The 27110-nt window shown below is 43.7% G+C and overlaps 3 protein-coding genes and 1 long non-coding RNA gene across 21 annotated transcripts; 3 read left to right on the plus strand and 1 right to left on the minus strand.

The window, feature by feature from the left end:
- Window positions 1-4528: 4528 nt before the first annotated feature.
- LOC127534879 (uncharacterized) lies at window positions 4529-6056 on the plus strand. Its single transcript, XM_051951222.1, has 2 exons — window positions 4529-4780; window positions 5425-6056. Exons 1-2 carry the CDS (start codon window positions 4677-4679, stop codon window positions 5840-5842), a joined length of 522 nt encoding a protein of 173 aa, XP_051807182.1. The 5' UTR covers window positions 4529-4676; the 3' UTR covers window positions 5843-6056.
- Window positions 6057-10243: 4187 nt separating this feature from the next.
- LOC110969152 (kazal-type serine protease inhibitor domain-containing protein 1-like) lies at window positions 10244-13984 on the plus strand. Its single transcript, XM_022219194.2, has 4 exons — window positions 10244-11039; window positions 13080-13240; window positions 13354-13501; window positions 13600-13984. Exons 1-4 carry the CDS (start codon window positions 10505-10507, stop codon window positions 13683-13685), a joined length of 930 nt encoding a protein of 309 aa, XP_022074886.2. The 5' UTR covers window positions 10244-10504; the 3' UTR covers window positions 13686-13984.
- Window positions 13985-19673: 5689 nt separating this feature from the next.
- Window positions 19674-25664, plus strand: ciz1b (cdkn1a interacting zinc finger protein 1b). 5 transcript variants are annotated; one of them, XM_051951016.1, is made up of 14 exons: window positions 19674-19750; window positions 20628-20679; window positions 21045-21132; window positions 21208-21305; window positions 21647-21711; window positions 21780-21814; window positions 21885-22025; window positions 23291-23385; window positions 23486-23582; window positions 23651-23755; window positions 24909-25046; window positions 25120-25174; window positions 25269-25390; window positions 25474-25664. In XM_051951016.1, the coding sequence occupies exons 2-14, from the start codon at window positions 20651-20653 to the stop codon at window positions 25504-25506; spliced, it is 1101 nt and encodes a 366-aa protein (XP_051806976.1). In that variant the 5' UTR covers window positions 19674-19750; window positions 20628-20650; the 3' UTR covers window positions 25507-25664. The 5 variants fall into 5 exon arrangements, with proteins under 5 accessions (XP_051806976.1, XP_022074891.2, XP_022074888.2 ...); XM_022219199.2 differs by having other exon boundaries at window positions 21064-21136; XM_022219196.2 differs by having other exon boundaries at window positions 21045-21305.
- LOC127534814 (uncharacterized) lies at window positions 22032-23284 on the minus strand. Of its 14 annotated transcripts, XR_007943363.1 has the most exons (6): window positions 23094-23284; window positions 22962-23060; window positions 22830-22928; window positions 22665-22796; window positions 22401-22532; window positions 22032-22236 (listed from the first exon to the last, which is right to left on the minus strand). It is a non-coding gene; the product is annotated as an uncharacterized LOC127534814 (long non-coding RNA). The 14 variants fall into 14 exon arrangements; XR_007943360.1 differs by lacking the exon at window positions 22665-22796 and having other exon boundaries at window positions 22401-22598; window positions 22797-22895; XR_007943355.1 differs by lacking the exon at window positions 22665-22796 and having other exon boundaries at window positions 22401-22598; window positions 22797-22928.
- Window positions 25665-27110: the final 1446 nt, after the last annotated feature.

Here is a 27110-nt window from a genome sequence, read left to right on the forward strand (position 1 = left end):
AGTTTGGGAGTGTTGGGGGTAGTTTGGGAGTGATGGGGTAGTTTGGGAGTGATGGGGTAGTTTGGGAGTGTTGGGGGTAGTTTGGGAGTGATGGGGTAGTTTGGGAGTGATGGGGTAGTTTGGGAGTGTTGGGGGTAGTTTGGGAGTGTTGGGGGTAGTTTGGGAGGGTTGGGGTAGTTTGGCAGTGATGGGGTAGTTTGGGAGTGTTGGGGGTAGTTTGCGAGGGTTGGGGTAGTTTGGGAGGGTTGGGGTAGTTTGGGAGGGTTGGGGTAGTTTGGGAGGGTTGGGGTTTCAACAGGATGGTTTTGGTAAATGGTTGTATTTATGCAGCGCTTTTATCCAAAGCACTTTACATGATACGTCACATTCACACATTGATGGTGGAAGCTGCCATGCAAGGCGCTAACAATGACCCATCAGGAGCAATTAGGGGTTAGGTGTCTTGCTCAGGGACACCTCGACATGGGGGTTTGGGGGGTATTTGATCGCCTCCTTCAGCCCCAACTCTTAGGTCATGTTTTAATTTCTTCCTGTTTTATTTTTACTACTTCCTGTTTGACCCTCTGCCTCGCTTCAGGTGTCTTGACGCTGTCTGGTCTCACCTGTGTGATCACCTCCTCTTGTTATTATGGCTGATGGGGTATTTAGGGTGTTTGGGGTATTTAGGGTAGCTGGACTTTGAGGTTGTTGCCGTTTTTTTATTGGTAGTTTCGGTGATTAATTTGGTCTGGAGGTTTGAGGAAATTTGAACAGGAGGTTTTGAGGTGATTGATCAGAGACACTGAGGACATTTGGTGTTAATGTTTTTGGCTTATTTGGTGGGGTAGTTGGGTGGTTTTGGGGTAATTTGGTGGTGTAGCTGACTGGTTTGGGGTGGTTGGTGGGTGCATTTTGGATTGAGTTGGTAGAACTACAGCAGGTTTGGTCAGGAAGTTTGTAGGAGAATTGTTGGGGTTTTAGAGGGATAGTTGGGGTGTTTTTGGAGACATTCAGTCGCTGGGTTTGGGGGTATTTGATGGGACTAGGGGCAAGTTTAGGGGGTATCTTATAGGGTTGTTTTGGGGGTATTTTGTGGTTAAGATATAGAGGTTTTATGGGTATTTGCTGAGAGTGTTGGGTTATCTGTTGGAGGAGTTTGGGGCGATTGGTGGTAATATTTTGGGTATTTGTTAGGGCAGTTTTAGGGGTGTTTAGGGTATTTAGAGGGGACGGACACCATCATTTATCTGGTGGCCCTTCACAGGGTCCTGAGCCCCAGTTTGAGATTCAGTGGACCAAACTGTTGATGTATAAAATCACGAAATCAGTAAAATGCTGCTGTTCCTGCTGACACTGTAAATACTCCATGTACTTGTACTGCAGTATCATAGACTAGTGTAGTACATGTACCTCATCACTGTCCACACTGAACCGTAGTAAACTCAGTTCATCCGGTTTTTTCAAAGGTTTCGCTTTTGTTTGTTCAGGCTTCAACTAAAACTTCAGCTACAAACTCAACTAGAAAAGAACTCGGAGAGCGCAGACCTCCGCCAGGCCGTCTGTCTGTCTGTCTGTCTGCCTGTCTGTCTGTCTGTCTGTCTGTCTGTCTGTCTGTCTGTCTGCCTGTCTGCCTGTCTGTCTGTCTGTCTGTCTGTCTGTCTGCCTGTCTGCCTGTCTGCCTGCCTGTCTGTCTGTCTGTCTGTCTGTCTGCCTGTCTGCCTGTCTGCCTGTCTGTCTGCCTGTCTGTCTGTCTGCCTGTCTGCCTGTCTGCCTGTCTGCCTGTCTGTCTGCCTGTCTGCCTGTCTGCCTGTCTGTCTGCCTGTCTGCCTGTCTGCCTGTCTGTCTGTCTGTCTGCCTGTCTGTCTGTCTGCCTGTCTGTCTGCCTGTCTGTCTGTCTGTCTGTCTGCCTGTCTGTCTGCCTGTCTGTCTGCCTGTCTGCCTGCCTGTCTGCCTGCCTGTCTGCCTGTCTGCCTGCCTGTCTGCCTGTCTGCCTGTCTGTCTGCCTGTCTGCCTGTCTGTCTGTCTGTCTGTCTGCCTGTCTGTCTGTCTGTCTGCCTGTCTGCCTGTCTGCCTGCCTGTCTGCATGTCTGCCTGTCTGCCTGTCTGTCTGTCTGCCTGCCTGTCTGCCTGTCTGCCTGTCTGTCTGTCTGCCTGTCTGTCTGTCTGCCTGTCTGCCTGTCTGTCTGCCTGTCTGCCTGCCTGTCTGCCTGTCTGCCTGTCTGCCTGTCTGCCTGTCTGTCTGTCTGTCTGCCTGTCTGCCTGTCTGCCTGTCTGTCTGCCTGTCTGCCTGTCTGCCTGTCTGTCTGTCTGTCTGTCTGTCTGCCTGTCTGTCTGTCTGTCTGTCTGTCTGTCTGCCTGTCTGCCTGTCTGCCTGTCTGTCTGTCTGTCTGTCTGTCTGCCTGCCTGTCTGTCTGCCTGTCTGTCTGCCTGTCTGCCTGTCTGTCTGCCTGTCTGTCTGCCTGTCTGCCTGTCTGCCTGTCTGCCTGTCTGCCTGTCTGCCTGCCTGTCTGCCTGTCTGTCTGTCTGTCTGTCTGTCTGTCTGCCTGTCTGCCTGTCTGTCTGTCTGCCTGTCTGTCTGTCTGTCTGCCTGTCTGCCTGTCTGCCTGTCTGCCTGTCTGCCTGCCTGTCTGTCTGTCTGTCTGTCTGTCTGTCTGTCTGTCTGTCTGTCTGTCTGCCTGTCTGCCTGTCTGCCTGTCTGTCTGCCTGTCTGTCTGTCTGCCTGTCTGCCTGTCTGCCTGTCTGCCTGTCTGTCTGCCTGTCTGCCTGTCTGCCTGTCTGCCTGCCTGTCTGCCTGTCTGTCTGCCTGTCTGCCTGTCTGCCTGTCTGCCTGTCTGCCTGTCTGTCTGCCTGTCTGCCTGTCTGTCTGCCTGTCTGCCTGTCTGCCTGTCTGCCTGTCTGTCTGTCTGTCTGCCTGTCTGCCTGTCTGCCTGTCTGCCTGTCTGTCTGCCTGTCTGCCTGTCTGCCTGTCTGTCTGTCTGCCTGTCTGTCTGTCTGCCTGTCTGCCTGTCTGCCTGCCTGTCTGTCTGTCTGTCTGTCTGTCTGCCTGTCTGCCTGCCTGTCTGCCTGTCTGCCTGTCTGCCTGTCTGCCTGCCTGTCTGTCTGCCTGTCTGTCTGTCTGTCTGCCTGTCTGCCTGTCTGCCTGTCTGCCTGCCTGTCTGCCTGTCTGTCTGTCTGCCTGTCTGTCTGTCTGTCTGCCTGTCTGCCTGTCTGCCTGTCTGTCTGCCTGTCTGCCTGTCTGTCTGCCTGTCTGTCTGTCTGTCTGTCTGTCTGCCTGTCTGTCTGCCTGTCTGCCTGTCTGCCTGTCTGCCTGTCTGTCTGCCTGCCTGCCTGTCTGCCTGTCTGCCTGTCTGTCTGCCTGTCTGCCTGTCTGTCTGCCTGTCTGCCTGTCTGCCTGTCTGTCTGTCTGTCTGTCTGTCTGCCTGTCTGCCTGCCTGTCTGCCTGTCTGCCTGTCTGCCTGTCTGTCTGCCTGTCTGTCTGCCTGCCTGTCTGTCTGCCTGTCTGCCTGCCTGTCTGCCTGTCTGCCTGTCTGCCTGTCTGTCTGCCTGTCTGCCTGTCTGCCTGTCTGTCTGCCTGTCTGCCTGTCTGCCTGTCTGTCTGTCTGCCTGTCTGCCTGCCTGTCTGCCTGTCTGTCTGTCTGTCTGTCTGTCTGTCTGTCTGCCTGTCTGCCTGTCTGTCTGCCTGTCTGCCTGTCTGCCTGTCTGCCTGTCTGTCTGCCTGTCTGTCTGTCTGTCTGTCTGTCTGTCTGTCTGCCTGTCTGCCTGTCTGTCTGCCTGTCTGCCTGTCTGCCTGTCTGCCTGTCTGCCTGCCTGTCTGCCTGTCTGCCTGTCTGCCTGTCTGTCTGTTAACAGCATAACTCAAAAAGTCATGGACGGATTTTCACCAAATTTTTACAGAATGTCTGGAAGAGCAAAAGTAACAATCGATTAGATTTTGGAGGTGATCTGGATCACCGTCTGGATCCAGGATTTTTTTGAAGGACTCTGTACCATTGAGAGAGATGGTGGGGCCATGAAAATCCATCCATGACTTTTTGAGTTATGCTGTTAACAGACAGACAGACAAACAAACTCCGATGATTACATAACCTCCTGGCGGAGGTAAATATTGACTCTGAGGTCAGACTGGGGTCACAGTGGAGGGTTGTGGGAGTTGTAGTCCATCGGGGCAGCTCTGAGGTCACACTCTGGTGTGTTTTCCAGGAATTTGGTTTGTAGTAAAACTTCTTTGAAGTTTCTGTTTTAGTTTCACATTTTAGTTCAGTTCAGCCTCTGAAGTTTGACTGGAGGACACAGGAACAGCTGGGGCCGGTTTCAGGGGGAGTTCAGGGTATTTTGGCCATGTTGTGTGTTTTTTTATTTTGAGGTAGTTTTGTGTTTTTGGAGGGCAGTTATGTAATGTTCAGACAGTCTGAGGGTAATGGGGGCAGATTAGTGTTTTTGGGGGAGACTTTTTGGGTATTACTGGGCAGATCTGTGGGGTTTGGGGGTAGTTTTGGGGTATTATGGGGCAGATCTGTGATGTCTGGTGGAGCTTTGGGGTATAATACAGCAGATTTGTGGTGTTGGGGGGAGTTTTGGGGTATTATGGGGCAGATCTTTGGTGTCGGGGGCTTTATGTGAGTTTAGCTCCCCTCTGTTGTCCGTCAGTCTGAAGGTCGTCAAACCCTCTGGTCGGCTGCTGTGATTGGCTGAGGAGGATGTGGGCGGAGCCACGGGCTGCAGAAGAAGGTGCAGGTGTTTGTTCTCCACCACAGAAGAAGAGGAGCCGCAGCAGCAGACACCACAGAAGAAGAGCTGAGAGGTGAGTGAGATGGTTTATTGATCATCCATCAGTTTATCAGTGATCAATCATCTTCACTGATGAGAACCTGAGGAGGTTCTCACAGCACTGAGGTCTGTCAGAGGAGGAACTTTTAATCTGAAAAACCTGAAATTCCACTTCCAGGTAGTCTTAGAACGTGTGGTCCATGTGCTGCTCTGGCTGGTTGTCACGGTAACCCTGGAGACCTTTGGCCGGTTGCCGTGGTAACCTCCTGTTATTTGTTGAGCTGTGAGGAAGAGGAGGAGGAGGAAGATCTGAATTTGAACCTGGAGGAGGTTCTGGGTGTTCTTCTGAGGTTCTTTAAGGGATCACTGATGATGGTGTGTCGGAGTTTTAGGGTTCTGTAGGAGTTCTAAGGTTCTGTAGGGTTCTAGGAGGAGGACAGCAGAACCAGCACCATGAGAGAATGTTGAAGTTCCTCATGAGGTGATGAAGATTGGTTCTAAACTGCTACTGAGGGTTCTGATGAGGTTCTAACAGGTCTGACGGTTCCAAAACAAACACAATTAAACACAACCAGAACATAGCTTTGTTTCTCTGAGGTTATTTTGTGGTTTAAACGTAGTTCTGACATTATTTTTTAATTTCTTAAAGCTGTAACTTCCGTATTTGTGTTCCTAAAGCTCCCACAGCGGAACATCTCCAATGTTTGTGGTTCTCACGTCTCCTCACATTCACTCTGTGGCCTCAGAACTTCCAGAACTTCCAGAACCTCCAGAACCTCAAGAACCTCCAGAACCTCCAGAACCTCCAGATGTCTTCGTCTCAGAGCAGCTTGGACCTCCAGCCTTCTGGATTGAAGGGTTTGTGCTGGTGGCTCCATTGCTGCTTCTCCTCTCCTCCTCCTGCTCCTCCCCTCCCTCCCCCCCTGGGCCTCCCCTGGTCCTCCCCTCCGTCTCGCTGCCGCCCCCTGCTGGTGGTCCTGCTGCTCTGCTTCCTGCTCCTGCTGCTGCTGCTGTGGAACTACAACTGTCTGTTCGTGTCCAAGACCTGCTCCAGGGAGGATGGGGGGTCGTGACCTCCCACCTGGAGATCACATGACCTCCCACCTGGAGATCACATGACCTCCCACCTGGAGATCACATGACCTCACACCTGGACCTGAACGATGTGGTTCCTGCAGAAAAGATCGGACTCAGAAACTGACTGGAGAACAGAAGCTTCACATCGTTCAGATGATCAGTAATCGATTATTATAAATTCTGTAAAATGCTTTCATGTTTTCAGACCTTCAAAATAAAAGCCTGTGAAGACATTGTATAAATGAACCAAACTACCCAACAGAAGAGGTTCTATCTCAGAGAACACGGTTTAATTAATGGACGTGAAGAACCTCTGATCCAGGCTGGAGTTGTGTCTCCAGAAGGTTCCTGTAATTATTTCAGTTCATTTCACCAAAGATGATTTGACTCAGTATTTACTTTAACCCTCCTGTTGTCCTCATTTATGCGCATCAAAGAATATTGTTTCTTTGTCCAAAAAAAATCCAAACATTCAGCAAAAAAATTCCTCAGATTTATGACAATTTGCAAAATCTTCAGGAAGAAAATCCACCAAACTTGGCAAGAAAATTCTTGTAAATATATTTTTAAAAATGAGTAAAAATCTTCAAAGAAATCCAAAAAATCCTCAGTGAAACTTCTAATATTTTCTTTAAGAACATTGACATAAAAATTTTGCTGGATTTTGGTTGATTGTATGTCAATGTTCTTAAAGAAACATTTTTTATTACACTTTTTTACCAAAATGTTCAGATATTTCCCAAAAAATGTTGAAAATGTGGACATCAGAAGTTCCACTGTGAATTTTTTTTCTCAAACATCTTAAACATTAAAACGGGTCAGTTTGACCCACAGGACGACACGAGGGTTAAACTAAAGTTATTTTTCAGCTCCATCATCAGTCCTCATAATCTGTTTAACCAAGGTCTAGAATGAATCAGAACTGTCCAGAATAGAAACAAGGAATAATTATTGATCCTTGAAGATGGAAGAAGTAGAAAATGTCCAATCCAGGCTGGTCTAGTGTCTCCATGAAGTTCCCTTTTAGTGTTTATCTATGGATGGATCCATGTTTCTACTAAAATCCAGTCTTTTGTCCACATTTCTCCAACAATTGAGGCTCCAACATCAGTAGAATCTGATGAGTTACAGTTTGACCAGACAAGGTTCCAGTTTTTAGATGTTTAGACTAAATGTTGATGTGGACTCATTGGTAGGAACCAGACCCTGGAGTTCATGGAAGTCTAGATGTTCACAGAGGTCTAGGTGTTCACAGAGGTCTAGGTGTTCATAGAGGTCGAGGTGTTCATAGAGGTCTAGGTGTTCATAGAGGTCTAGATGTTCATAGAGGTCGAGGTGTTCATAGAGGTCTAGGTGTTCATAGAGGTCTAGGTGGTCATAGAGGTCTAGGTGTTCATAGAGGTCTAGATGTTCACAGAGGTCTAGATGTTCACAGAGGTCTAGATGTTCATAGAGGTCTAGATGTTCACAGAGGTCTAGGTGTTCACAGAGGTCTAGGTGTTCACAGAGGTCTAGGTGTTCATAGAGGTCTAGATGTTCATAGAGGTCTAGGTGTTCATAGAGGTCTAGATGTTCATAGAGGTCTAGATGTTCACAGAGGTCTAGGTGTTCACAGAGGTCTAGGTGTTCACAGAGGTCTAGGTGTTCACAGAGGTCTAGGTGTTCACAGAGGTCTAGATGTTCACAGAGGTCTAGGTGTTCACAGAGGTCTAGGTGTTCACAGAGGTCTAGGTGTTCATAGAGGTCTAGATGTTCATAGAGGTCTAGATGTTCATAGAGGTCTAGATGTTCATAGAGGTCTAGATGTTCACAGAGGTCTAGGTGTTCACAGAGGTCTAGGTGTTCACAGAGGTCTAGGTGTTCACAGAGGTCTAGATGTTCACAGAGGTCTAGATGTTCACAGAGGTCTAGATGTTCACAGAGGTCTAGGTGTTCACAGAGGTCTAGGTGTTCACAGAGGTCTAGATGTTCACAGAGGTCTAGGTGTTCATAGAGGTCTAGATGTTCAGAGGTCTAGATGTTCACAGAGGTCTAGATGTTCACAGAGGTCTAGGTGTTCATAGAGGTCTAGGTGTTCATAGAGGTCTAGATGTTCAGAGGTCTAGGTGTTCATAGAGGTCTAGATGTTCAGAGGTCTAGGTGTTCACAGAGGTCTAGATGTTCAGAGGTCTAGATGTTCACAGAGGTCTAGATGTTCAGAGGTCTCAGAAACTGACACAAACAGAGAAACTTTATTAACGATTTAAAACCAGCTGAGTGGTATTTAAGGAACATTTTATCTTTAATATTTCTGGAGCTCTAATTCAACACAGAAACTGAAGAACTAATTCAATAAAAGCTGTAAATCCAGAAATCAGAGAAGTTTAGTTTGAAATCTGAAGTATTATTGTCTTTTTCATGTTTAATCTGAAGCTGATAATCAGGAAATATTTCTTTATTTTATCGCTGTAAACTTTCAGTTCATGTTTTTGTTGAACAGATTCATTAAAACTCATCGAAAGACGATAACTGATCATGAACCATCGACAGCTGAAGGTTCTGTCTGTTCCCAGGTGGAACCGACGGCAAACAGAACCTGTCCAGACGCGTTCTAACGACAGAAAATAACTGAGCAGAACCGCAGCCCCACAAACCCTCAATTACACAACTATTCCTGTCTGAGGAGGCGGAACGTTTAAAGACACAGCAGCAGAACACAGAACCAGAACATAGAACCAGAACACAGGAACCAGAACACAGAACCAGAACACAGGAACCAGAACATAAAACCAGAACATAGAACCAGAACATAGAACCAGAACATAAAACCAGAACATAAAACCAGAACATAGAACCAGAACACAGAACCAGAACATAAAACCAGAACACAGAACCAGAACACAGGAACCAGAACACAGGAACCAGAACATAGAACCAGAACATAGAACCAGAACACAGGAACCAGAACACAATAACCAGAACACAAGAACCAGAACACAGGAACCAGAACACAGAACCAGAACACAGGAACCAGAACACAGAACCAGAACACAGAACCAGAACATAGAACCAGAACACAGGAACCAGAACACAAGAACCAGAACACAGGAACCAGAACACAGAACCAGAACACAGGAACCAGAACATAGAACCAGAACATAAAACCAGAACATAGAACCAGAACACAGAACCAGAACACAGGAACCAGAACATAAAACCAGAACATAGAACCAGAACATAGAACCAGAACACAGGAACCAGAACACAGAACCAACAAACAGAACCAGAACATAGAACCAGTAAACTGGACCAGAACCAGAAAGTGAAGGTAAATAAAATGAAACCAGAAAACCAAACTTTACAACAGAACCAGGAAAAAAAGAAGCAAACAAAAGTTAAAAAAAAAACTAACAAATAAAACAAATCAGGACCAGAACCAATAAACAGAACCAGAAGCTGGACTGGAAAATATGATTACAAAATAAAACCAGAAAACCAAACTATAAAACAGAACCTGAGAAAACAGAACCATTAAAAAGCACAAAACACACAGATCCAAACAGATGAAAATAAATAAAACGGAACCAGAACCAGCAAACAACAACAACAAAATATGTTAAAAACAAACAAACAAAACAGAACCAGCAAAAAACAACAACCAAACAACAACAACAAAATATGTAAACAAAAAAAAGAACCAGGAACAATCTAAACAAAAGAACCAGTCAGAACCAGAACACGATCAGACAAAACAGAACCGAAAAACAGAACCAGTAAAACAAACAGAACCAAAGAAACCTCCTGAAGGGTCCAGCTTAACTTCAGACCGTCAGATTGGACTCACCGAGAGAGGAACCAGAACCCAAGCTTTTCAAAATAAAACCTGAAGCAGCTGAAGAATATTAATAATAAACAGAATCAATAAACTGATTTATTTCTGACATTAAACACAACAAGAACACAATTATCTGTCAACAAGTGATTTAAAATAAACACTAATAAATAAAACATGTTATTTGTTGGATTTTCATTTCAATTCTATAAAATCTTAACTTTAGTTGTAAATGATTGAGGTTATCATTAAAAAAATTAAATAACAGTTTAACAGAAATATAATGTTTTATTTTAATATTATTTAAAACAGTTTAAAATCAAATAACGTTAATTAAATAGAAATGTTCTGTTTCCTAAAGGAGGAAATGAGTGTAATATTATAAATAAGAGTTATATAAACACTATAATAAATAAATAGATCAGACTCTCCACTTAATAAATAGTTTAAATTATTTTTCTCTCTTTAAACTGAATCAAAGTATTTTAGCAGAAAATTGAAGTAAAAGTCTGAAGTTTCAGGACTAAAGTACAGTAACTACTGCAGTAAAAGTACTTCTTTACTTTGTCATACAGCTCCAGGCTTTTATTGTGAAGGGCAGTGGGCAGCGGAGTCTTATTGTGAAGGGCTTGACAGATGGGCTCGTGTGTGATCAGCTGTTGGCCGCTCAGTCTGGCCCTGCTCGGGTTAACGGCTGGTTCTGGTTCTGGATCAGGTCTGGCTCTGTCTGACTGCTGGTTCTGGTTCCGGACCGGAATGTAAGGTTCGGGTTTAAACTTTCGGTGGATTCGCGGCTCCTTCCCGGACACTGACCCGGTTCTTCCCGGTCGGCTCCCCGTCGGTGTGTTCGGACCCAGAGTCCCGGGAAAGATGCGGGTTCTGGTTCTGGTTCTGGTCTGTGTGAACCTCCAGAGGTGCCGGGCGCTCCCCAGCAGGCTGCCCGCCCTCAGCGCCTCCTCCCCCGGCCAGCCGTCGCTGCTGGACTACGACCGGCTGGACGAGGAGCTCGGCGGAGGGAACTGGACCGGAGCGGCGGAGCGCTGCGGACCGTGCGAGCCGGACCTGTGCCCGGAGACCCGCGGCTGCCGGGCCGGTCTGGTCCCAGACCCCTGCGGCTGCTGTCTGGAGTGTGGAAACCTGGAGGGACAAGCCTGCGACCCGGGAGACCGGAGCCGGTTCTACGGGCTCTGCGGCTCCGGGCTGCGGTGTGAGGCGGAGCGGCGACCCGCTGGAGGAGCACCGGGACCGGAGGAGGAGGAGGAGGAGGAGGCGGTGTGTGTGTGTGAGGAGCAGCAGCCGGTCTGCGGGTCGGATGGAACCACCTACATGAACATGTGTCGGTTCCGGGAGGTCGCGTTCTCCAAACCGGACCTGGAGAGCAGAGAGAGGAGCCCCTGTAGGACAGGTAGGAACACCTGGACACATCTGGACTCACCTGTAGAGCTGCTGCAGACAAACAAACAAACAAACATAAATAATAAAGGTTCCAGTGAAACTCCAGATAATTAAACATCATCTTCCATCAATAAAACGGTTTCTGACTTTAATTTTACTGAATTTTTGTTTGTTTATCTGTTTGTTTGTTTCTTTTTATTTGTTCTTTTAATGTTTAAATAAATAAATAAACTCACAAAAACAGTGAGATTCTGCTTCAACACGTAGAATCCTGTTAGATTATAAATGATCAAATAAGAAGAAAAATTCAGATTTCAGGTTTTCTGTCATTTATCTGTAAAAAGCTGCATAGTTGTTGTTTTTAAAAAAATGTTTTTCAGTTTAAATGGAGCTGAGAGAAGCTAAATGATGACATTAAATGAATCCATCAGTTTAAATGATTTAAGCTGATAAAACTGAGGATCCTGGTCGTTTTTAGCTCATTTCAGTTCCTTTCCTTTCTCTGTGAATCTAAGTGTGGACGCTTAGAGTCCAAACGATGCTCACTTTTACTGTCAGAGGAAAGAAACCAGAACATTTTCACGTCTGGTTTCTCTGACAGTAAAACTTGACAGAAGAAGCTGAAATCTTCATGATCAGTGGATCATAATCAATGTCTGACAGCTGACTGATGAACCAGAGGACCACGGCAGATGTTCCAGCTAGAACCAGGTTCTTCTGTTTGTCCAGCAGCTTCTGTCCCGCTGTGACAAACATCCACATTCTCTGCTGCTGGTTACTGAGCGCGCTCAGTGCGTCTCCATGTCAGACGTCTGAAAACGTCATCAGTGAGTCCTCAAGGCCTCGAACCCATCAGGGACCTGGAACCACAACAGAGACCAGTTGGACCCAGTTTAAACCAGTTAGATCCAGTTCGGCCCAGTTTAGACCCAGCTGAAAGTACTATAGAGTCGGTTCGTTAGCTTTACTTCCTGTTAGCTTTAAAGTGCTAGCGGTGAGGTGATCAGAACTTTCAGGTGTTTGCTGTCATATTTGGACGTCTTCTTTCAGTTCAATGATCCAGATCTGATCTCAGAGCAGGAAAACATTAACACGGATCAGACCGGGCTCTGTGATCTGCTGCTTCTGTCTGGGATCACTGGATGTTTCCTGTCTGTCTAGTTTAGTCCAGGCGTGAACTAACCGTGACGTCACCCGTTGGTTTCAACACCGAGAAAATGAAGCCCGGATTTTGCTACTTCCTGGTCGCCGTTTTGGACTTTTTGGAGCCAGTGACGTAAAAAGCGTCAGGCTGGACCGGAGAGCGACTAGGGGAAGGACCAGTCTATGTGGCTGTCTATCAAGTATAGCCACGCCCCCTGGCTCCGCCAACTTTAACGATTTATTTAAAATTCAGTATTGATTTATTTTAAGATCGGCCACCTGATCTCTCACTTTGACCATGAAAACTAACAGGAAAAAATCCTGAGCTGTAGAACATCAGTCTATCAAATTTTATTTTTTCCAAAAATGAATTGGGGTCTATGGAGAAAAAGCTTTTTGGAGCCAACCCTAGAGGACGGCGTGATATTGCAAGTTTTTGACACTTCTGGGTGGGCTTCATTTTTGGAGCCAGATGCTACGTCCATCTTTATATACAGTCTGTGGTTTAGTCTCCACACTGACCCCCTTTCAGGTAAATCTGACCTCAGACGGCCTCATTTCAAAGTGACTTGTCTTAAATTACAAGAAAATTGTCCAAAACCCGTTTAAAATGACAAAACCTTGTCTAGAATTAGTAAATCGTGCCACAAATGACTGAAACTTTCTCCTAAATATGAAAGAAACGGTCCAAATTTATTAATTTGTCCGATATGATTAAAAGAAAAGTCTCAAAGATTGTTAGAAAATCTAAAAACGTCCAAAATGATTTTAAAAAATGTCCCAAATTCCACAATTGTTGTTTAAAATGACAAGAAATGTCAAAAATAACTTTTCTCTATCTCACCTGTCTGTCTCACCTGCCTGTCTCACCTGCCTGTCTCACCTGTCTGTCTCACCTGTCCTCCAGTTCCGGTCATCAAGGTTCCTCCTCAGAACCAGGTGAACGGGTCAGGCAGCAGTCTGGTGTTCCTCTGTGAGGTCTTTGCATTTCCAATGGCGCTGGTCGAGTGGAGGAAGGAGGGACGAGATGTCGTCCTGCCTGGAGACGACCCCCACATCTCTGTCCAGGTAGGACACACCTGAGCCTGTAGCCCCTCTTTTAAAGGGGCAGTGCAACATTTTATTAAGACCCCCGAGTCCCACCGCAGAGACACTAACTGATTTCTGATTGGCTCTCCCAGTCGCGGGGCGGGCCTCTTAAATTCGAGCTGTCCAGTTGGCTGCAGATCGAAGGGGCGGAGCCTGGAGACTCAGGAACCTATCACTGCACAGCTCACAACAGCCTGGGATCAGTCTCCGCCTCCGCCGTCCTGGGAGTCCTGGAAGCAGGTGAGACGAACACACCTGTTCAGACCTGTAGACAGGAAATATGTCTTTAAAATACTCCTACCTGTCTCACCATGTCTGTCTACCTGTCTGTCTGTCAGAGGAGCTGTCGTCCTACTTGGCCAACAGTGTGTCTGAGATGAAGCAGCTGATGGAGGCCACAGACTACAACCAGGACTTTTACTGATGCTCATGTGACATCACTTCCTCCATCCAGCAGTCAGGTGACATCACTTCCTCCATTCGGCAGCCATTACAGGGGTCAGGTGATGAACTGAACAGACTCTTGGGTGATGAACCCTGAAATCTGAATTATTCTCTTTGTACGCATCATTACGGTGACATCACTCGGCGTTGTGACTTGGAGACTCGGCATGTTGAACGTGTTGTTGACGTCACAGGTTCGAGCTCCTTTCAGCTCATCGGTGTGAAACTTTTTCATATTTTAATAATAATAAAAGTAAAAAGAACAAACTGACAAATCTATCTGTTTTTGCGTTTTCTGTTTAATCTTCCCTCTGAATTCGTATTGATCGTTCCATCAGGGAACATCTGCTGCTCACTGCTTAACGTAAAAATAACGTTTGCAACAAGGCTGCTGGAAAAAATGAAACTTAAGAAGGAAACTGTTCGCAAGATTTTCTTACAGAGAAACTTATCATTTGTCAAGACAGACGAGTCCCAAGTAAAGACCAACACGTTAAAACAACAAATCCTCAATCAAGACCTAAAATCCAGAGTTAAACAAACAAATCCTGACCCCAAACCAAATAATCCTCCGTTAAGACCAACTAGTTCCAAGTGGACAACGCCAACAAATTCTGAGCCAAGACCAACAGTTGTTGAGTCAGGATTAACAAATCCTTAATCAAGACCAACTAGTTCCAAATAAAGATCAGCTAGTCCTTAGTAAAGACCAAGAAATCCTGAGTCCACATCAACAACTCATCCATCACAACCAACAAATTCTCAAAATGCCCAAGTAGACAACAAATCCAGAGTCAAAACCAACAAGTTCCAAGACTAACTAGTCCTGAATCCAGACCAACTAATCCTGACTGAAGACCAACTGACTACTGATCAACACATCTTCAACCAAAACCAAGAAGTTCCATGATCAGGTTGAAGGTAAAAACCAACAAACTGTGAGTCAGTCGTGTGTTCATATCTCAGATCATAGTTTCAGTGTTTCTAGTTTCAGTTGTTAGAAGAACATTTCTGATCCTAAAACATATTCAGGTATTTCAGAACATGGCTCCTCGTGCTGCAGTAGCTCTGATAACTGATCCTGGCTTCCTTTAAACTTTTTAAACATTAAGTCCAGCCATCAGCTTCAGGATCCATCAGAACTTCTGAAAGTGATCAAACATAATGTGTCCTGAAGGAAGTTAAACCTGAAGATCCTGACCTCACTGTGAACCTTCCATCAGATTAGACTGAGTTTAAACCGGACCTGAAGGAGCCGAGGCTGAAAACGACCGAACCAGATTTAGAGCAAAGGAAGCTGGAGGTCCTCAGGGAGCAGCAGCAGTAATGAAAAGCTCTCAGTGTGTCTCCATTCAGAGGAAACTCCAGCAGCATGTGGTGAATCCATTAACAGCAGAAAGCCGGCAGCTGAACTCTTCAAAGACTTCACAGCAGCTCAACCCTCACCGTTTAGAATCTGGCTTTAAAAACACTCACTGTCACCTCCCCAAAGCTGTTAGTTTACTAAAAACAATTAATCTAATTTACGTATTAACTGTAATTAATAAAATACAAACAATGTCCACATCAGAAGTCTGTATTTTTTACCTGATCTAATTCATTCTGTTACAGTGTTTACTGTCTGAAGAGGAAAAAAACAGTTCCATCAAACCATGAACTGTTTATAAAACGTGAACTTCCTCCAATTTGGAATCTTCAAGTCCTCAATCCAACCAACAAATCCTTACTCAAAGCCAACAAGTCCCAAGTCAAGACAAACAGATCTTTAGTTTAGTTAAACTGAGTTTCAAGTAAAGATTACAAAAACCATGAGTAAGATTAACAAATCCTCAAGATCAATAAATCATCAGTCAAGACCAACAAAACCATGAAAGATTCTGACTCAAAGCCAACAAGTCCTCAGTTAAGACCAAGCAATCCTGACTCAGAACCAACAAATCCCAAGTAAAAAAAAAACAAATCTTAAGTCAAGACCAAGAATTCCTAAGTCAAGATTAATAAATCATCTATTAAGACCAATAATTTCAGAGGAAGTACAAATTCAAGACCAACTAATTCCTAGTTAAGATCAACAAGTCATGCAAAGACCAACAAATCCTTACTCAGAACCAACGAGTCCCAACTAAACGTTAAACAGATCCTCAGTCCAGTTCAACTGTTCCAGAGTCAGGATTCAGGAATCATCCTGAGTTAAATTAGGTTGAGTTTCAATTGAGCATCCCAGTCCTTAGTCAGGATCAACAAATCCTCAAGATGAATAAGTCTTCAAGGCCAACTAATCCTGAGTCAAGACCAATAAAACCCATTTAAAGATCAGGAGTCCTCAGTAAAGGCCAACGGTGTTCCGAGGCATGATTAACAAATACTGACTTAAGACTAACAGATCCTCAATTAAGTCAGGTTTAGTTGAGTTTCAAGTGAACGTCGCAAAGTTCTTAGTGAAGATCAACAAGTCTGTAATGAAGACTAATTCATCCTGAGTCATGGCCAAGAAAACCCAAATAAAGATCACCGAGTCCTCTTCAAAGACCAAGAGGTCCCCGGAAAAGACAACAGATCCTGACTTTAGACCAACACATCCTGACTTTAGAAAAACAAATCCTGACTTTAGACCAACAGATCCTGACTTTAGACCAACAGATCCTGACTTTAGACCAACACATCCTGACTTTAGACCAACAGATCCTGACTTTAGACCAACAGATCCTGACTTTAGACCAACACATCCTGCCTTTAGACCAACACATCCTGACTTTAGACCAACAGATCCTGACTTTAGACCAACAGATCCTGACTTTAGACCAACAGATCCTGACTTTAGACCAACACATCCTGACTTTAGACCAACACATCCTGCCTTTAGACCAACACATCCTGACTTTAGACCAACACATCCTGCCTTTAGACCAACACATCCTGACTTTAGACCAACAGATCCTGCCTTTAGACCAACACATCCTGCCTTTAGACCAACACATCCTGACTTTAGACCAACAGATCCTGCCTTTAGACCAACACATCCAGACTTTAGACCAAAAGATCCTGGGTTCCGATCAACAGATCTGTCACTTGTTGGTTTGTGTATTTCTGTTTGAAACATTAACAGGTAAATGGTTCCTGAGGGAAACCGATCAGGTGAGAAGTCGGATCATTGTCTGGTAGAGTCACCTCCTGCTGGCTGTTAGAAGTACTGCAGCTTTAATCTATGGTTCATCCTTTGAAAACGTCTGTGCGCTAAAGATTCTTTTCCTGACATTTTCATGGAACTTATTTTCATGCAGATGCTGAAGATGAGAATAAAAGCAACAGATGGAAACAGTTTGAGACTCCATGAAGGTTCTGGTTTCCAGCTTGGAGTGGAGGAAGTTCTCTGGTGTTCAGAAACCTGAGCTCAGACTGGAGGCCTAACATTCATCAGTCACATGTTGCTCTGCTCTGCTGTCCGCATATTTCTGATCGTCTGCACTGTTTTCCTTTCAGAGACTTTTTCCAACCACAATGAAAAACACATTCTGCAGTGAAGAGACGATAAATCCAGAACAGACTCTGGTTTATTTCTACGTCTATAGAGTGTCTGGACGCCTACAGCTGTGTTTGTGAGGACCAGACTGAGTATTTACAGGGCGTTTAGTTTGGTTCTCACTTAGAAACAGACATTTAACGTCTATTTCAGGGTTCCGATGATTAACGAGAGTCCTCACAGAGATAGGAGGTTCTGAGTGTTTTCCATTCCAGACTTCTGTAAAGTGAAGGAGCAGATCAGCAGCAGTTCTTTAAACCTGAGACGTCCTGAAAACACATTAAGGGCACCGAGGGAGTCCAGCCTCAATGTTCTAACGTTTCTAGAACAATCTGACGCTGCAGCAGCTGAACAACAGGTTTACTGCAGAACAGCAGAGGGTTCTCTGATGGTTCTGCAGGTAAATCTACAAGCACTGAAACACTGTGAAAGACGTTCACAACTTAGGAGGTTCTAGAGTTTGTTTAGGGGCTTCTAGACTTTATCTAGATGGATCTAGAGTTTATACAGATGTTGTAGACTTTATTGAGCTGGTTTAGAGATAATTTCTTTGTTTTATATGGTTCAAGGCTTAATTTAGGATTTTCTACACTTCATTCAGATGGTTCTAGCTGTTATTTAGCTGGTTCTAGAGTTCATTTCTGTGTTTTATGTGGTTCTAGGATAAATTTAGGTGGTTTTAGAGTTCATTTAGGATTTCCTAGAGTTAATTTAGGTAGTTTTAGGGTTTATTCAGATGTTTCTAGAGTCAATTCCTGTTTTTCATATGGTTCTAAATTTCATTCAGATGGTTCTAGAGTTTATGTAGATGGTTCTAAAGTTTATAGAGCTGGTTCTAGAGTTAATGTGTTTTATATGCATCTAGGATTAATTTAGGAGATCCTAGAGTTAATTTAGGTGGTTCTAGAGTTTATTCAGATGGTTCTAGAGTAGATTCCTGTATCTCATATGGACAGAAATAATTAACTCTAGAACTAATTTAGGTGATTTGAAAGGTTTTTTTGGAGGCTCTAGTGTTTGTTTGGGGGATTTGGGTGGTTCTAGCGTTTATTTAGATGGTTCTAGTATTGTGGAAGGTCCTAGAGGTCTTCTGCTGTTGTTTTTAAATGAAGGTGGATCTCGAGGCCACTGAGGAGATCCGAGTTTACTTTTGGCAGGTTCTAGTAGTACCTGAGGATGTGATCCTATGAAAGCCTCCAGGGATCCTTTAGGATGTTCTAGTGGTCACTGAGGAGGTTCTAGAGGGTGCATAGGTGGTCCTAGTTTATGTTTAGCAGGTTCTACTCATTAAAGAGGTTCTCAGGATCATTTAGGTGGTTCTAGTTCTGCTGTAGGAAGACCTCTAGTGCATAAAATGGTAACTTTGTTGGACCATTATGTTCTGAAAGTGTTTCCCATCAGAGGTTCCTGTAATGTTTTGGACATAATATTCCCTCAACTACGATCACGTGACTCAATGATTACTGTCTGATAGATCAATAATCAGTATCTGATTGATTATTGTTCTTGTTATCATCACAGCATCCTGGTTCTGATGTTCCTGATGGAGATGCAGAGTTCTGTCTGATTTCAGTTTCTTTAGATGTTCACCACCTTCATCGTGTAAATATCCCAATAATCTGAACCCTCTGGGCCACCGTACCGCCAGAAATAAGCCTCTTAAACGCTCCTTCAGAACCAGTAGTTACTGTTCTCTCACATGTTCTGCTTCTGGACACTTTCCTGCTGTAAATCTGTTCCTGGATCAGCTCCAGTCTGCTTTCAGTCTGTCTGCTCAGTGAATCCAGGAAATACCAGCAGATTCACTGCAACCTGCAAATGACTTCCAGACGCCTCCAGCCAATCAGAGGCCTGGAAATACAGATCGCAGTACAATACAGCAAAGCTAATTTATGAGTTTATTCAGCAGGACCACACGGAGCAGCATGCAGCGGGTTTACAGCCGTCACTGGAGGGAATTATCTTTTTTCTCTTCTCCCTGCGCGGACAAAATACACTCATCACCATCACTTTAAAAGTTTTAAAACAGTCTGCATCTTTTTAAAAGGAAATATGTTCATCACAGGAATTTATCTGATCTATTTATTTGTTTTCTGTCTGTTGTTTCCTCTCAAATGTATTTATTTTGTGACTGGTGCTGGATTATTAATAGAGATGCAAATATTGTAAAATGTTATATTTTTTATGTTTGTTGGGTAAAAAAAAAGAAAAGTCAGATTTTAAACACAGGCTAAGAAAATAAGAATTCATCAACCCCCTTTATTAAATCATAACATAACATAAATAAAACGACTGCAAATAGACACAAAACAACCTCAGAGACACAAGACGACAACAGTGACACAAAACAACCACAAAGTGACTGCTCTTTTCCCTGATTTCAGAAGTTAGATTCTGTTTCAAAGTCCTGCAGTTCCTCTGACGGCCGCAGCGCCTCCTCCGGGCCTGCAGGGGGCGACATAGCAGCTCACAGTCAATCCGTTTACATGTAGCTGAATTACCTTTAGCTGCTGCTGAGGCCTGAGGTGAGTTAAATTAAAGCGCTGTTAAACTCAAATATAAGTGTTTTTTTATTCCGATAATAAGTCGGAACAAACTTCTGCCGCTGGAACCAAACAAATAAAACCGGAACTTCAGACTGAAAACCACTTCTTATCAGTAGTTTTAGCATAACCGCGTATGGTGCCGAGTTCCTCTTAAAAAAATACTCATTTTGTTTTTATTCTCTTTTTAATTCAGAAACATTCACCGTAGTAAATCTTTTAAGGCACTTTTGTAATCAGTAAAAGTTCGTTTTTAATTCGGCTGAGCTCTAATCGGCTGAGCTCTAAACTGTGGTAAACCTTCCAGAGTGGGTTTAATTCATCTGTTATGTATCGAGTCTTTAGGAACCAATGAGGCTGAAATTGTGCAATATATCTAATAAATTCCTAATGAAGCAAACACTATGATTCATATAATATCTGATGGAGATAAAACATGAAAACAACAGCGGCTGGTTCAGGGAAACGGCTTTATTCTGTTAGTCCAGCTGCGTTTAGTGCGAAAACTCGCACTAAAAAGCTGATAAACTGAATATCATCCATCATATGAATCTAATGAAGTTTTAGGTATCCACAGAAGTCCATTTTCAATTCGGCTTACATACTAAACACCAATCTCCTGTACTTTTATGTATAATGTCTATTATTTCATGTAAGAATTCATCCGTTTTCCGTGTCTGCTGTGGAGAAAAGCTGTTAAAATGTCATGAAATGTTAGTGGAGTTTTGAATGAACGTTTTTTGTACTTTTTTTTTAATTTTCTGTTTTAATTAAAAATCTGGGGGGGGGGAAGTCACATTCAGGAGGAGATCAATGCTGCTTGTATGTGCTGCTGAATCTATTTTACCTGTGTACATAGAGGTGAGCGGGTGAACCTTCATCATGGTTAAACAGCCAAGGAGGACAGACAGGTGAGAACCGGACGTTCTGATTGGTTACTGGTGGCAGGTGCAGCTTCAGGTGTGTTGGTCTCATTTCATCAGTAAGAGCCAAAAAAAAAAGATCAGCGTTCGAAATTTCACAGGAGACACAAAACGACAACAGAGAGACACAAAACGACCACAAAGTTACAGTTCCTTTTCCTCGTTTCTGAAGTTCGATTCTGTTTTACAGTCTTCAGATTTAATTTATTCCAGTTAGCACAACTTTTAGTTTAAGCTTCAAACACTAATCTGTGTTTTCATCATTTCATGTAGATAAAGTTCTCCACATCAGCAACTTCAGTTTCCTGTCCTGTGATCAGATGTTTTCAGCTTCTTCTTCTGTCTGTTTAAAGCTGCTCTGTGGTCCTCCAGGTGCTTTCTACCTGCGGCAGGAAGTGGCGTGTCGAGGGTTCGGTTCCCTGTCAGACTGCCTCCACCTCAGCAGGTACAGAAAACAAACCCGCCCTCCTGCTGCTGTCCTGGATCCATCTGACAGACGTCTCTGTTGTTGTCCAGGTGACAGGAAGCAGCGCCGCCACCACAGAAGAAGAAACACCTGGAGGCCCGGGATCTGATGGAGCTTCAGTAGAGGCCAAGAGGGCCAGACCGGACGGGTCGGTTCCTGGTTGGATGTTTGTGTTACAGAAACAGACTTAATTTATTTATTCATCTGCAGGAAAATACAGAACATGAGTTAAATATTTAATCCTCGTGTTCCCACAGTGAGAACTATCTGCTCAGTATAACAGAGACACAAAACAGCCACAAAGAGACACAAAACCACTACAAAGAGACACAAAACAGCCACAAAGAGACACAAACCACCACAAAGAGACACAAACGACCACAAAGATACTCAGGCTAGAATCTGATTATTAAATTTAAACCTTGACTGTGATTTATCCATAAATCTGCATTAATAATAAGAATAATAAAGGTTAACGTGTTTCCACAGCGGTGAGGAGGCTGCAGCTCTGACCAATCAGGAGAAGGCCTCGGGGTCATGTGGTCCGGCAGCAGGTGTGTATGATGTCATCAGGTGTGGTGTGTGTCTGCTCGGTGGCTGATGAGTTGGTTCTGTGTTGCAGATGTTCCTCCTCCTGACCAGCAGGTGGCAGCAGAGGTGAGTCTGATGGATTCTACAGGACGTTAGTGTGGATGTTGTCAGGTCTTCTCACCTGTCTCACATGCAGCTGCAGAGCGTCGGCTCGCTGAAGGTCACCATCCAGCAGAGCAGCGAGAGCAGAGAGTTCGGTCAGACGGACAGAACGGCCGACAGACAGACAGGTGGACTCCACTGTCACGTCTGCAACCTCACCTGTCACTCCCTGCAGGTGAGGAACGTCATCCGTGCTTCTTCATCTCCAGAAACTTTATCAATGATCAGAGTTCTGCCATCATACTGGGAATATTTCCGGAGTTCCAGGTCCTTGAAGTCCATAGAGGAGAACATCTCCTGGAGAACATTCTAGAGTAGACCTACCGACAACTGGAGAAAGTTCTAGAGTAGACCTACCGACAAGTGGAGAAAGTTCTAGAGTAGACCTACCGACAACTGGAAAAGTTCTAGAGTAGACCTACCGACACCTGAAGAAAGTTCTAGAGTAGACCTACCGACACCTGAAGAAAGTTCTAGAGTAGACCTACCGACACCTGGAGAAAGCTCTAGAGTAGACCTACCGACAGCTGGAGAAAGTTCTAGAGTAGACCGACCGACAGCTGGAGAAAGTTCTAGAGTAGACCTACTGACAGCTGGAAAAAGTTCTAGAGTAGACCTACCGACAAGTGGAGAAAGTTCTAGAGTAGACCTACAGACATCTGGAGAAAGTTCTAGAGTAGACCTACAGACAACTGGAGAAAGTTCTAGAGTAGACCTACCAACACCTGAAGAAAGTTCTAGAGTAGACCTACCGACAAATGGAGAAAGTTCTAGAGTAGACCTACTGACAGCTGGAGAAAGTTCTAGAGTAGACCTACAGACATCTGGAGAAAGTTCTAGAGTAGACCTACCGACAACTTGAGAAAGTTCTAGAGTAGACCTACCGACAAGTGGAGAAAGTTCTAGAGTAGACCTACCGACAACTGGAGAAAGTTCTAGAGTAGACCTACCGACAAGTGGAGAAAGTTCTAGAGTAGACCTACAGACATCTGGAGAAAGTTCTAGAGTAGACCTACAGACAAGTGGAGAAAGTTCTAGAGTAGACCTACCGACAACTGGAGAAAGTTCTAGAGTAGACCTACCAACACCTGAAGAAAGTTCTAGAGTAGACCTACCGACAAGTGGAGAAAGTTCTAGAGTAGACCTACAGACATCTGGAGAAAGTTCTAGAGTAGACCTACAGACAAGTGGAGAAAGTTCTAGAGTAGACCTACCGACAAGTGGAGAAAGTTCTAGAGTAGACCTACCGACAACTGGAGAAAGTTCTAGAGTAGACCTACAGACATCTGGAGAAAGTTCTAGAGTAGCGCACAGTTGTCGGTTGGTCATCGATAAAGTTAGTAGAGATGAAGAACTAGACGTTCTGAGGAGGTTCTCGGGAGGTTTTTTATCAGGTGTTTTGGGTTTCTGATGAAGGTTTCAGCTCCTCCTGTGTTTCAGGTGTTTCAGGACCACATGTCAGGAGCAGAACACCAGAAGAAGCTGCAGCAGATCACACAGTCCATCCGCCTCAACACACACACTCTGCAGGACAGGTACACACACACACACACACACACCCACACACAGTGGAACTTCAATCCTGTCTTGAGGTTTGGACTCCACCAGAACTGACTTCAGCTGTGGTTCTGCCAGCAGAGGGCGTCGTCCTGAGGCTCAGCGCTGGTGTGACTCCTGTCAGGCTCACTTCACGGGTGATGTCATCGTCCACCGACGGACCAAACAACACAAGGTGAGCCTCAGAACCACAACGAGAACACGACCCAGAACCTGGTTCTGACCCGCCTCTGTCTGCTGCAGATGTGTAAGCAGCTGTGTCGGCCCTTCTGTCCCGTCTGCAAACGACACTTCAGGACACCCAGGAAGTTCGTCGAGCACATGAAGTCTCCAGAACACAAACAGCAGGTCAGTAACGACGACAAAAATGCCTGAAACAAACACAAAACGACCACAAAGAGACAAAAGCTGTGTGTCCGTTACATGTGATTTTCCTGCATGTCACCGCACCGCATCTGAACCGGTGGGCGGTCACTAGCGGGTCACATGACCGAGCTTTCAGCTTGACGGTCTGGCAGCATGTCGGATAAACACAGCGGCTCGGCAGCAAACTTTCTGTTTTATTTCAAAAACACTTCAGCCAGAAGTATTTCTGAAAGCACATGAAGCAGAAATAATGTGCAGCAGCTGAATCTGTCCTGGTTTCAGTTCACTGACGGCCTTACCAAGCCTTATAGCCGCTCAGAGCGTGAGGTCGGGTCCTGGGTTCAGACATTTGAGGAGGAGTTTTATGGGTACAAATACGCTCAGATCCTCTGATACATTTTGGTGCATTTATTGCAGGACAAAAAGACAGAGCTATCAGAGCGCAGCAGCATGAACAACGTATAATTGAACTGTAAACATGGGATATGAGGAATGAGATGCGGTCAACAGAAACATACGGCTGGGCCTGACCCTGACTCTCCATCTGTGCCATGGGTGAGCACGCACCTTTACACACAGCCTTTCTCACGTGCACACGCCCCCTCTAGACGAAACGCCGCCTCTGCAGCACACACACACTCAGACAGACGGTGCACCTATTCCTCAGTCTGTCTCCTACAGGTTAGTTTAGACGTTTGAGGACAGTTTCAGGATGCGTGGAATCTCTGCTCTACTTTATGCAAATGAGCTGCAGGTAAACACACCGGATCACAGCTGGAAACACCTCACAACCGGACCAGAATGCCACATGCGGTGTGTTTACCTGCAGCTCATTTGCATAAAGCAGACTGGACTCCTGCGCGCAGAGATTCCACGCATCGTGAAATCAAATGCTCAGATGCTTTCAGAAATGCTTTTCGCTGAAGTGTTTTTGAAATAACAAAGTTTGTGGCTGAGCCGCTGTGTTTATCCGACATGCTGCCTGACCATCAAGCTGAAAGCTCGGTCATGTGACCACGCAGTGACCATGCAGTGATGTTCAGATGCGCTTCGTTAAAATCACATCTGGTGGACACGCGGCTGCAGACTTCCAATCAGACTGTTTCTGGTGAATAAAGTTTCTTTGTGTCTTCAGGTGACTCTAGAAGCTCAGGAGGAGGAACTGATCACTGTGGATGCTGTGGGCTGCTTCCAGGAGGAGGAGGAGGAGGAGGAGGAGGAGGTAGATGTAGCAGAAGAAGAAGAAGGAGGAGTAAAGGAGTTGGAGCTGGAGGTGAATGTTTCAGTGTTTAGTGTTCAGTCAGACCAGAGTCTGAGGATCAGTCACTGATGTCTGATGTTTGCAGACCGCTGGACCCAACCACTCCACCAGGGGGCAGTACGACCCCCACACCATATATGGTAGGTCCCTGTGGTTGCCATGGTAACAGGCTCTAGAGCTCACCTGTAGCTCCACCTGCTGGATCAGTGATCAGTTTCTCTGCTCTGTGTTCAGGAAGTAGTTTTGTGGTTCCAGTTTGTGGCTTCGTCTGTCGACTCTGCAACAAGTTCTTCTACACAGAAACAGCAGCAAAACACACACACTGCAGGACACACACACACTACCTGAAGCTGCAGGTAACACACACACACACACACATCTGTACCTGGTCCTCACAGAGACAAAACAACTGACTGTTTGTTTGTTGTTGTTTATTTAGAGGAGAGGGGAGGTGCACGATGACCTCAGCTGACCACCTGGGGATGATGATGTCAGAGAGCTCAGTGGACAGGATGACCTGCTCATGTTACTGTGACTCAGTGACACCTGCTGGCTGCTGCTGGAACTGCAGGTTAAAGCCTGTTCTCTGTTGGAGGCGTTAAATGTGAATAAAAGTCTGAAAGACTGAAACTGTTTCTGTTGTTTCATTAGAAGAACTACTGCTGACAGTTATTCAGTCATTAAAAATAAAATCATAACATTAAAATATAATGGATGAAGTTAAAAATAAATATAAAATGCAAAGATAGAATAAAACAAAAATCTCTTAACAATCATAAAAAATAAAATATACTGTAATTTATTTAAAATTATAACAATATTATAATAGATAATATTTAAAACATATAAAACACAAGACATTGAAATGAAACAAAGGAAAACTGATGAATATTAATCATATGAGAATAAATATAATTTATTTTAAATGATTACATTAAAAATAATAGATTATATTAAAATAAATATAAAATATTGAAATTTAACAATACAATAAAATAAAGAACATTATACATATAAAAATAAATAAAATTTTAAATGAAAACAATAAATATAATAAACGATATTTAAAATAAGAAATACAAATAGAAAAAATCTAGAATAAAAACAAGACGACATGGTCATCAATATCCCCCGCCACATGTGATGTCTATGAGTCTATATCCAAAATGGTGATAAAGGGCCATAACTCTGTTAAATATTATCGCACAGGTCTCATTTTCGAACTTGATCAAGGTGTCCATGGTGTGAAGCTGCACACTACATTTTGTAATCCTAGCTGTAATAGTTTCTGAGAAAAGCTGTCCCCTTCATCTTGGACGGACGGAGACCAAACCTATACCCCCTTTTCCACTTCATGGAGGCGGGGGATAATAATGGACATTTTATGAAAATAACGGATAAATAATATAATTTAAAATGACAACAATGGAATACTATAAAATATTTTATTAAAAATAAGAAATGAATATAAAATAAAAGCAATATTAAAATTTAACAATAGAAATAATGAACATTAATCACATAAAATAAAAGCTAACATTAAAATATAGTAGATTATATTAAAATAAGAAATATAAATACAAAAATATTTGAATTTAACAATATAAAAAATTAATAAAAATAAAAGATACTGTAGCTTATTTAAAATGATAACACCAAATCTAAAAAATGTTAAAATATTTATATGTATTTATTAAATTAGCCTAAACGATAAAATAAAAGTAAACAATAAATTAAATTAAAAAGTTTTATAATTCTGTTTTTGACTCAAAATGTTTATAAAGTCCCACATGTATTTTCTGTATTCTCTAAGTTCATCATTTCCTGTCATATTTAACATAAATCTTTAGATTTTTTTTCCTAAAATCAAAATTTCTTGAAAGATTCTTGAACCACAATCGACTAAAAAGTGAAGGAATCCTTCAGTTTATTAAAAAAAAAAACAACTATACAATGATGTTTTATAAAAATGTTCATTTTTAATTCTAAAATATTAAAATTTAAAATTAGATTTTTGTTTATTTTGAAGTTATATTTAAATTCTTTAATTATTTTTAGTCGTGTCACTTATTGAAT

The sequence above is a fragment of the Acanthochromis polyacanthus genome, chromosome 7 (assembly GCF_021347895.1).
Source record: "Acanthochromis polyacanthus isolate Apoly-LR-REF ecotype Palm Island chromosome 7, KAUST_Apoly_ChrSc, whole genome shotgun sequence".
Lineage (NCBI taxonomy): Eukaryota > Metazoa > Chordata > Actinopteri > Pomacentridae > Acanthochromis > Acanthochromis polyacanthus.

What these genes read in the sequence shown, in the direction of transcription:
- LOC127534879 (XM_051951222.1), top strand. Translation starts at nt 4,677, where the DNA reads ATGTGGGCGGAGCCACGGGCTGCAGAAGAAGGTGCAGGTGTTTGTTCT. An exon ending in CACAGAAGAAGAGCTGAGAG is followed by an intron (nt 4,781 to 5,424) that starts GTGAGTGAGATG and finishes GTGTTCCTAAAG; the next exon opens with CTCCCACAGCGGAACATCTC.
- LOC110969152 (XM_022219194.2), top strand. Translation starts at nt 10,505, where the DNA reads ATGCGGGTTCTGGTTCTGGTTCTGGTCTGTGTGAACCTCCAGAGGTGC. An exon ending in GAGGAGCCCCTGTAGGACAG is followed by an intron (nt 11,040 to 13,079) that starts GTAGGAACACCT and finishes CCTGTCCTCCAG; the next exon opens with TTCCGGTCATCAAGGTTCCT. An exon ending in ACCCCCACATCTCTGTCCAG is followed by an intron (nt 13,241 to 13,353) that starts GTAGGACACACC and finishes TGGCTCTCCCAG; the next exon opens with TCGCGGGGCGGGCCTCTTAA.
- ciz1b (XM_022219196.2), top strand. Translation starts at nt 20,651, where the DNA reads ATGGTTAAACAGCCAAGGAGGACAGACAG. An exon ending in ACACACACTCTGCAGGACAG is followed by an intron (nt 23,386 to 23,485) that starts GTACACACACAC and finishes TGGTTCTGCCAG; the next exon opens with CAGAGGGCGTCGTCCTGAGG. An exon ending in CGACCCCCACACCATATATG is followed by an intron (nt 25,175 to 25,268) that starts GTAGGTCCCTGT and finishes CTCTGTGTTCAG; the next exon opens with GAAGTAGTTTTGTGGTTCCA.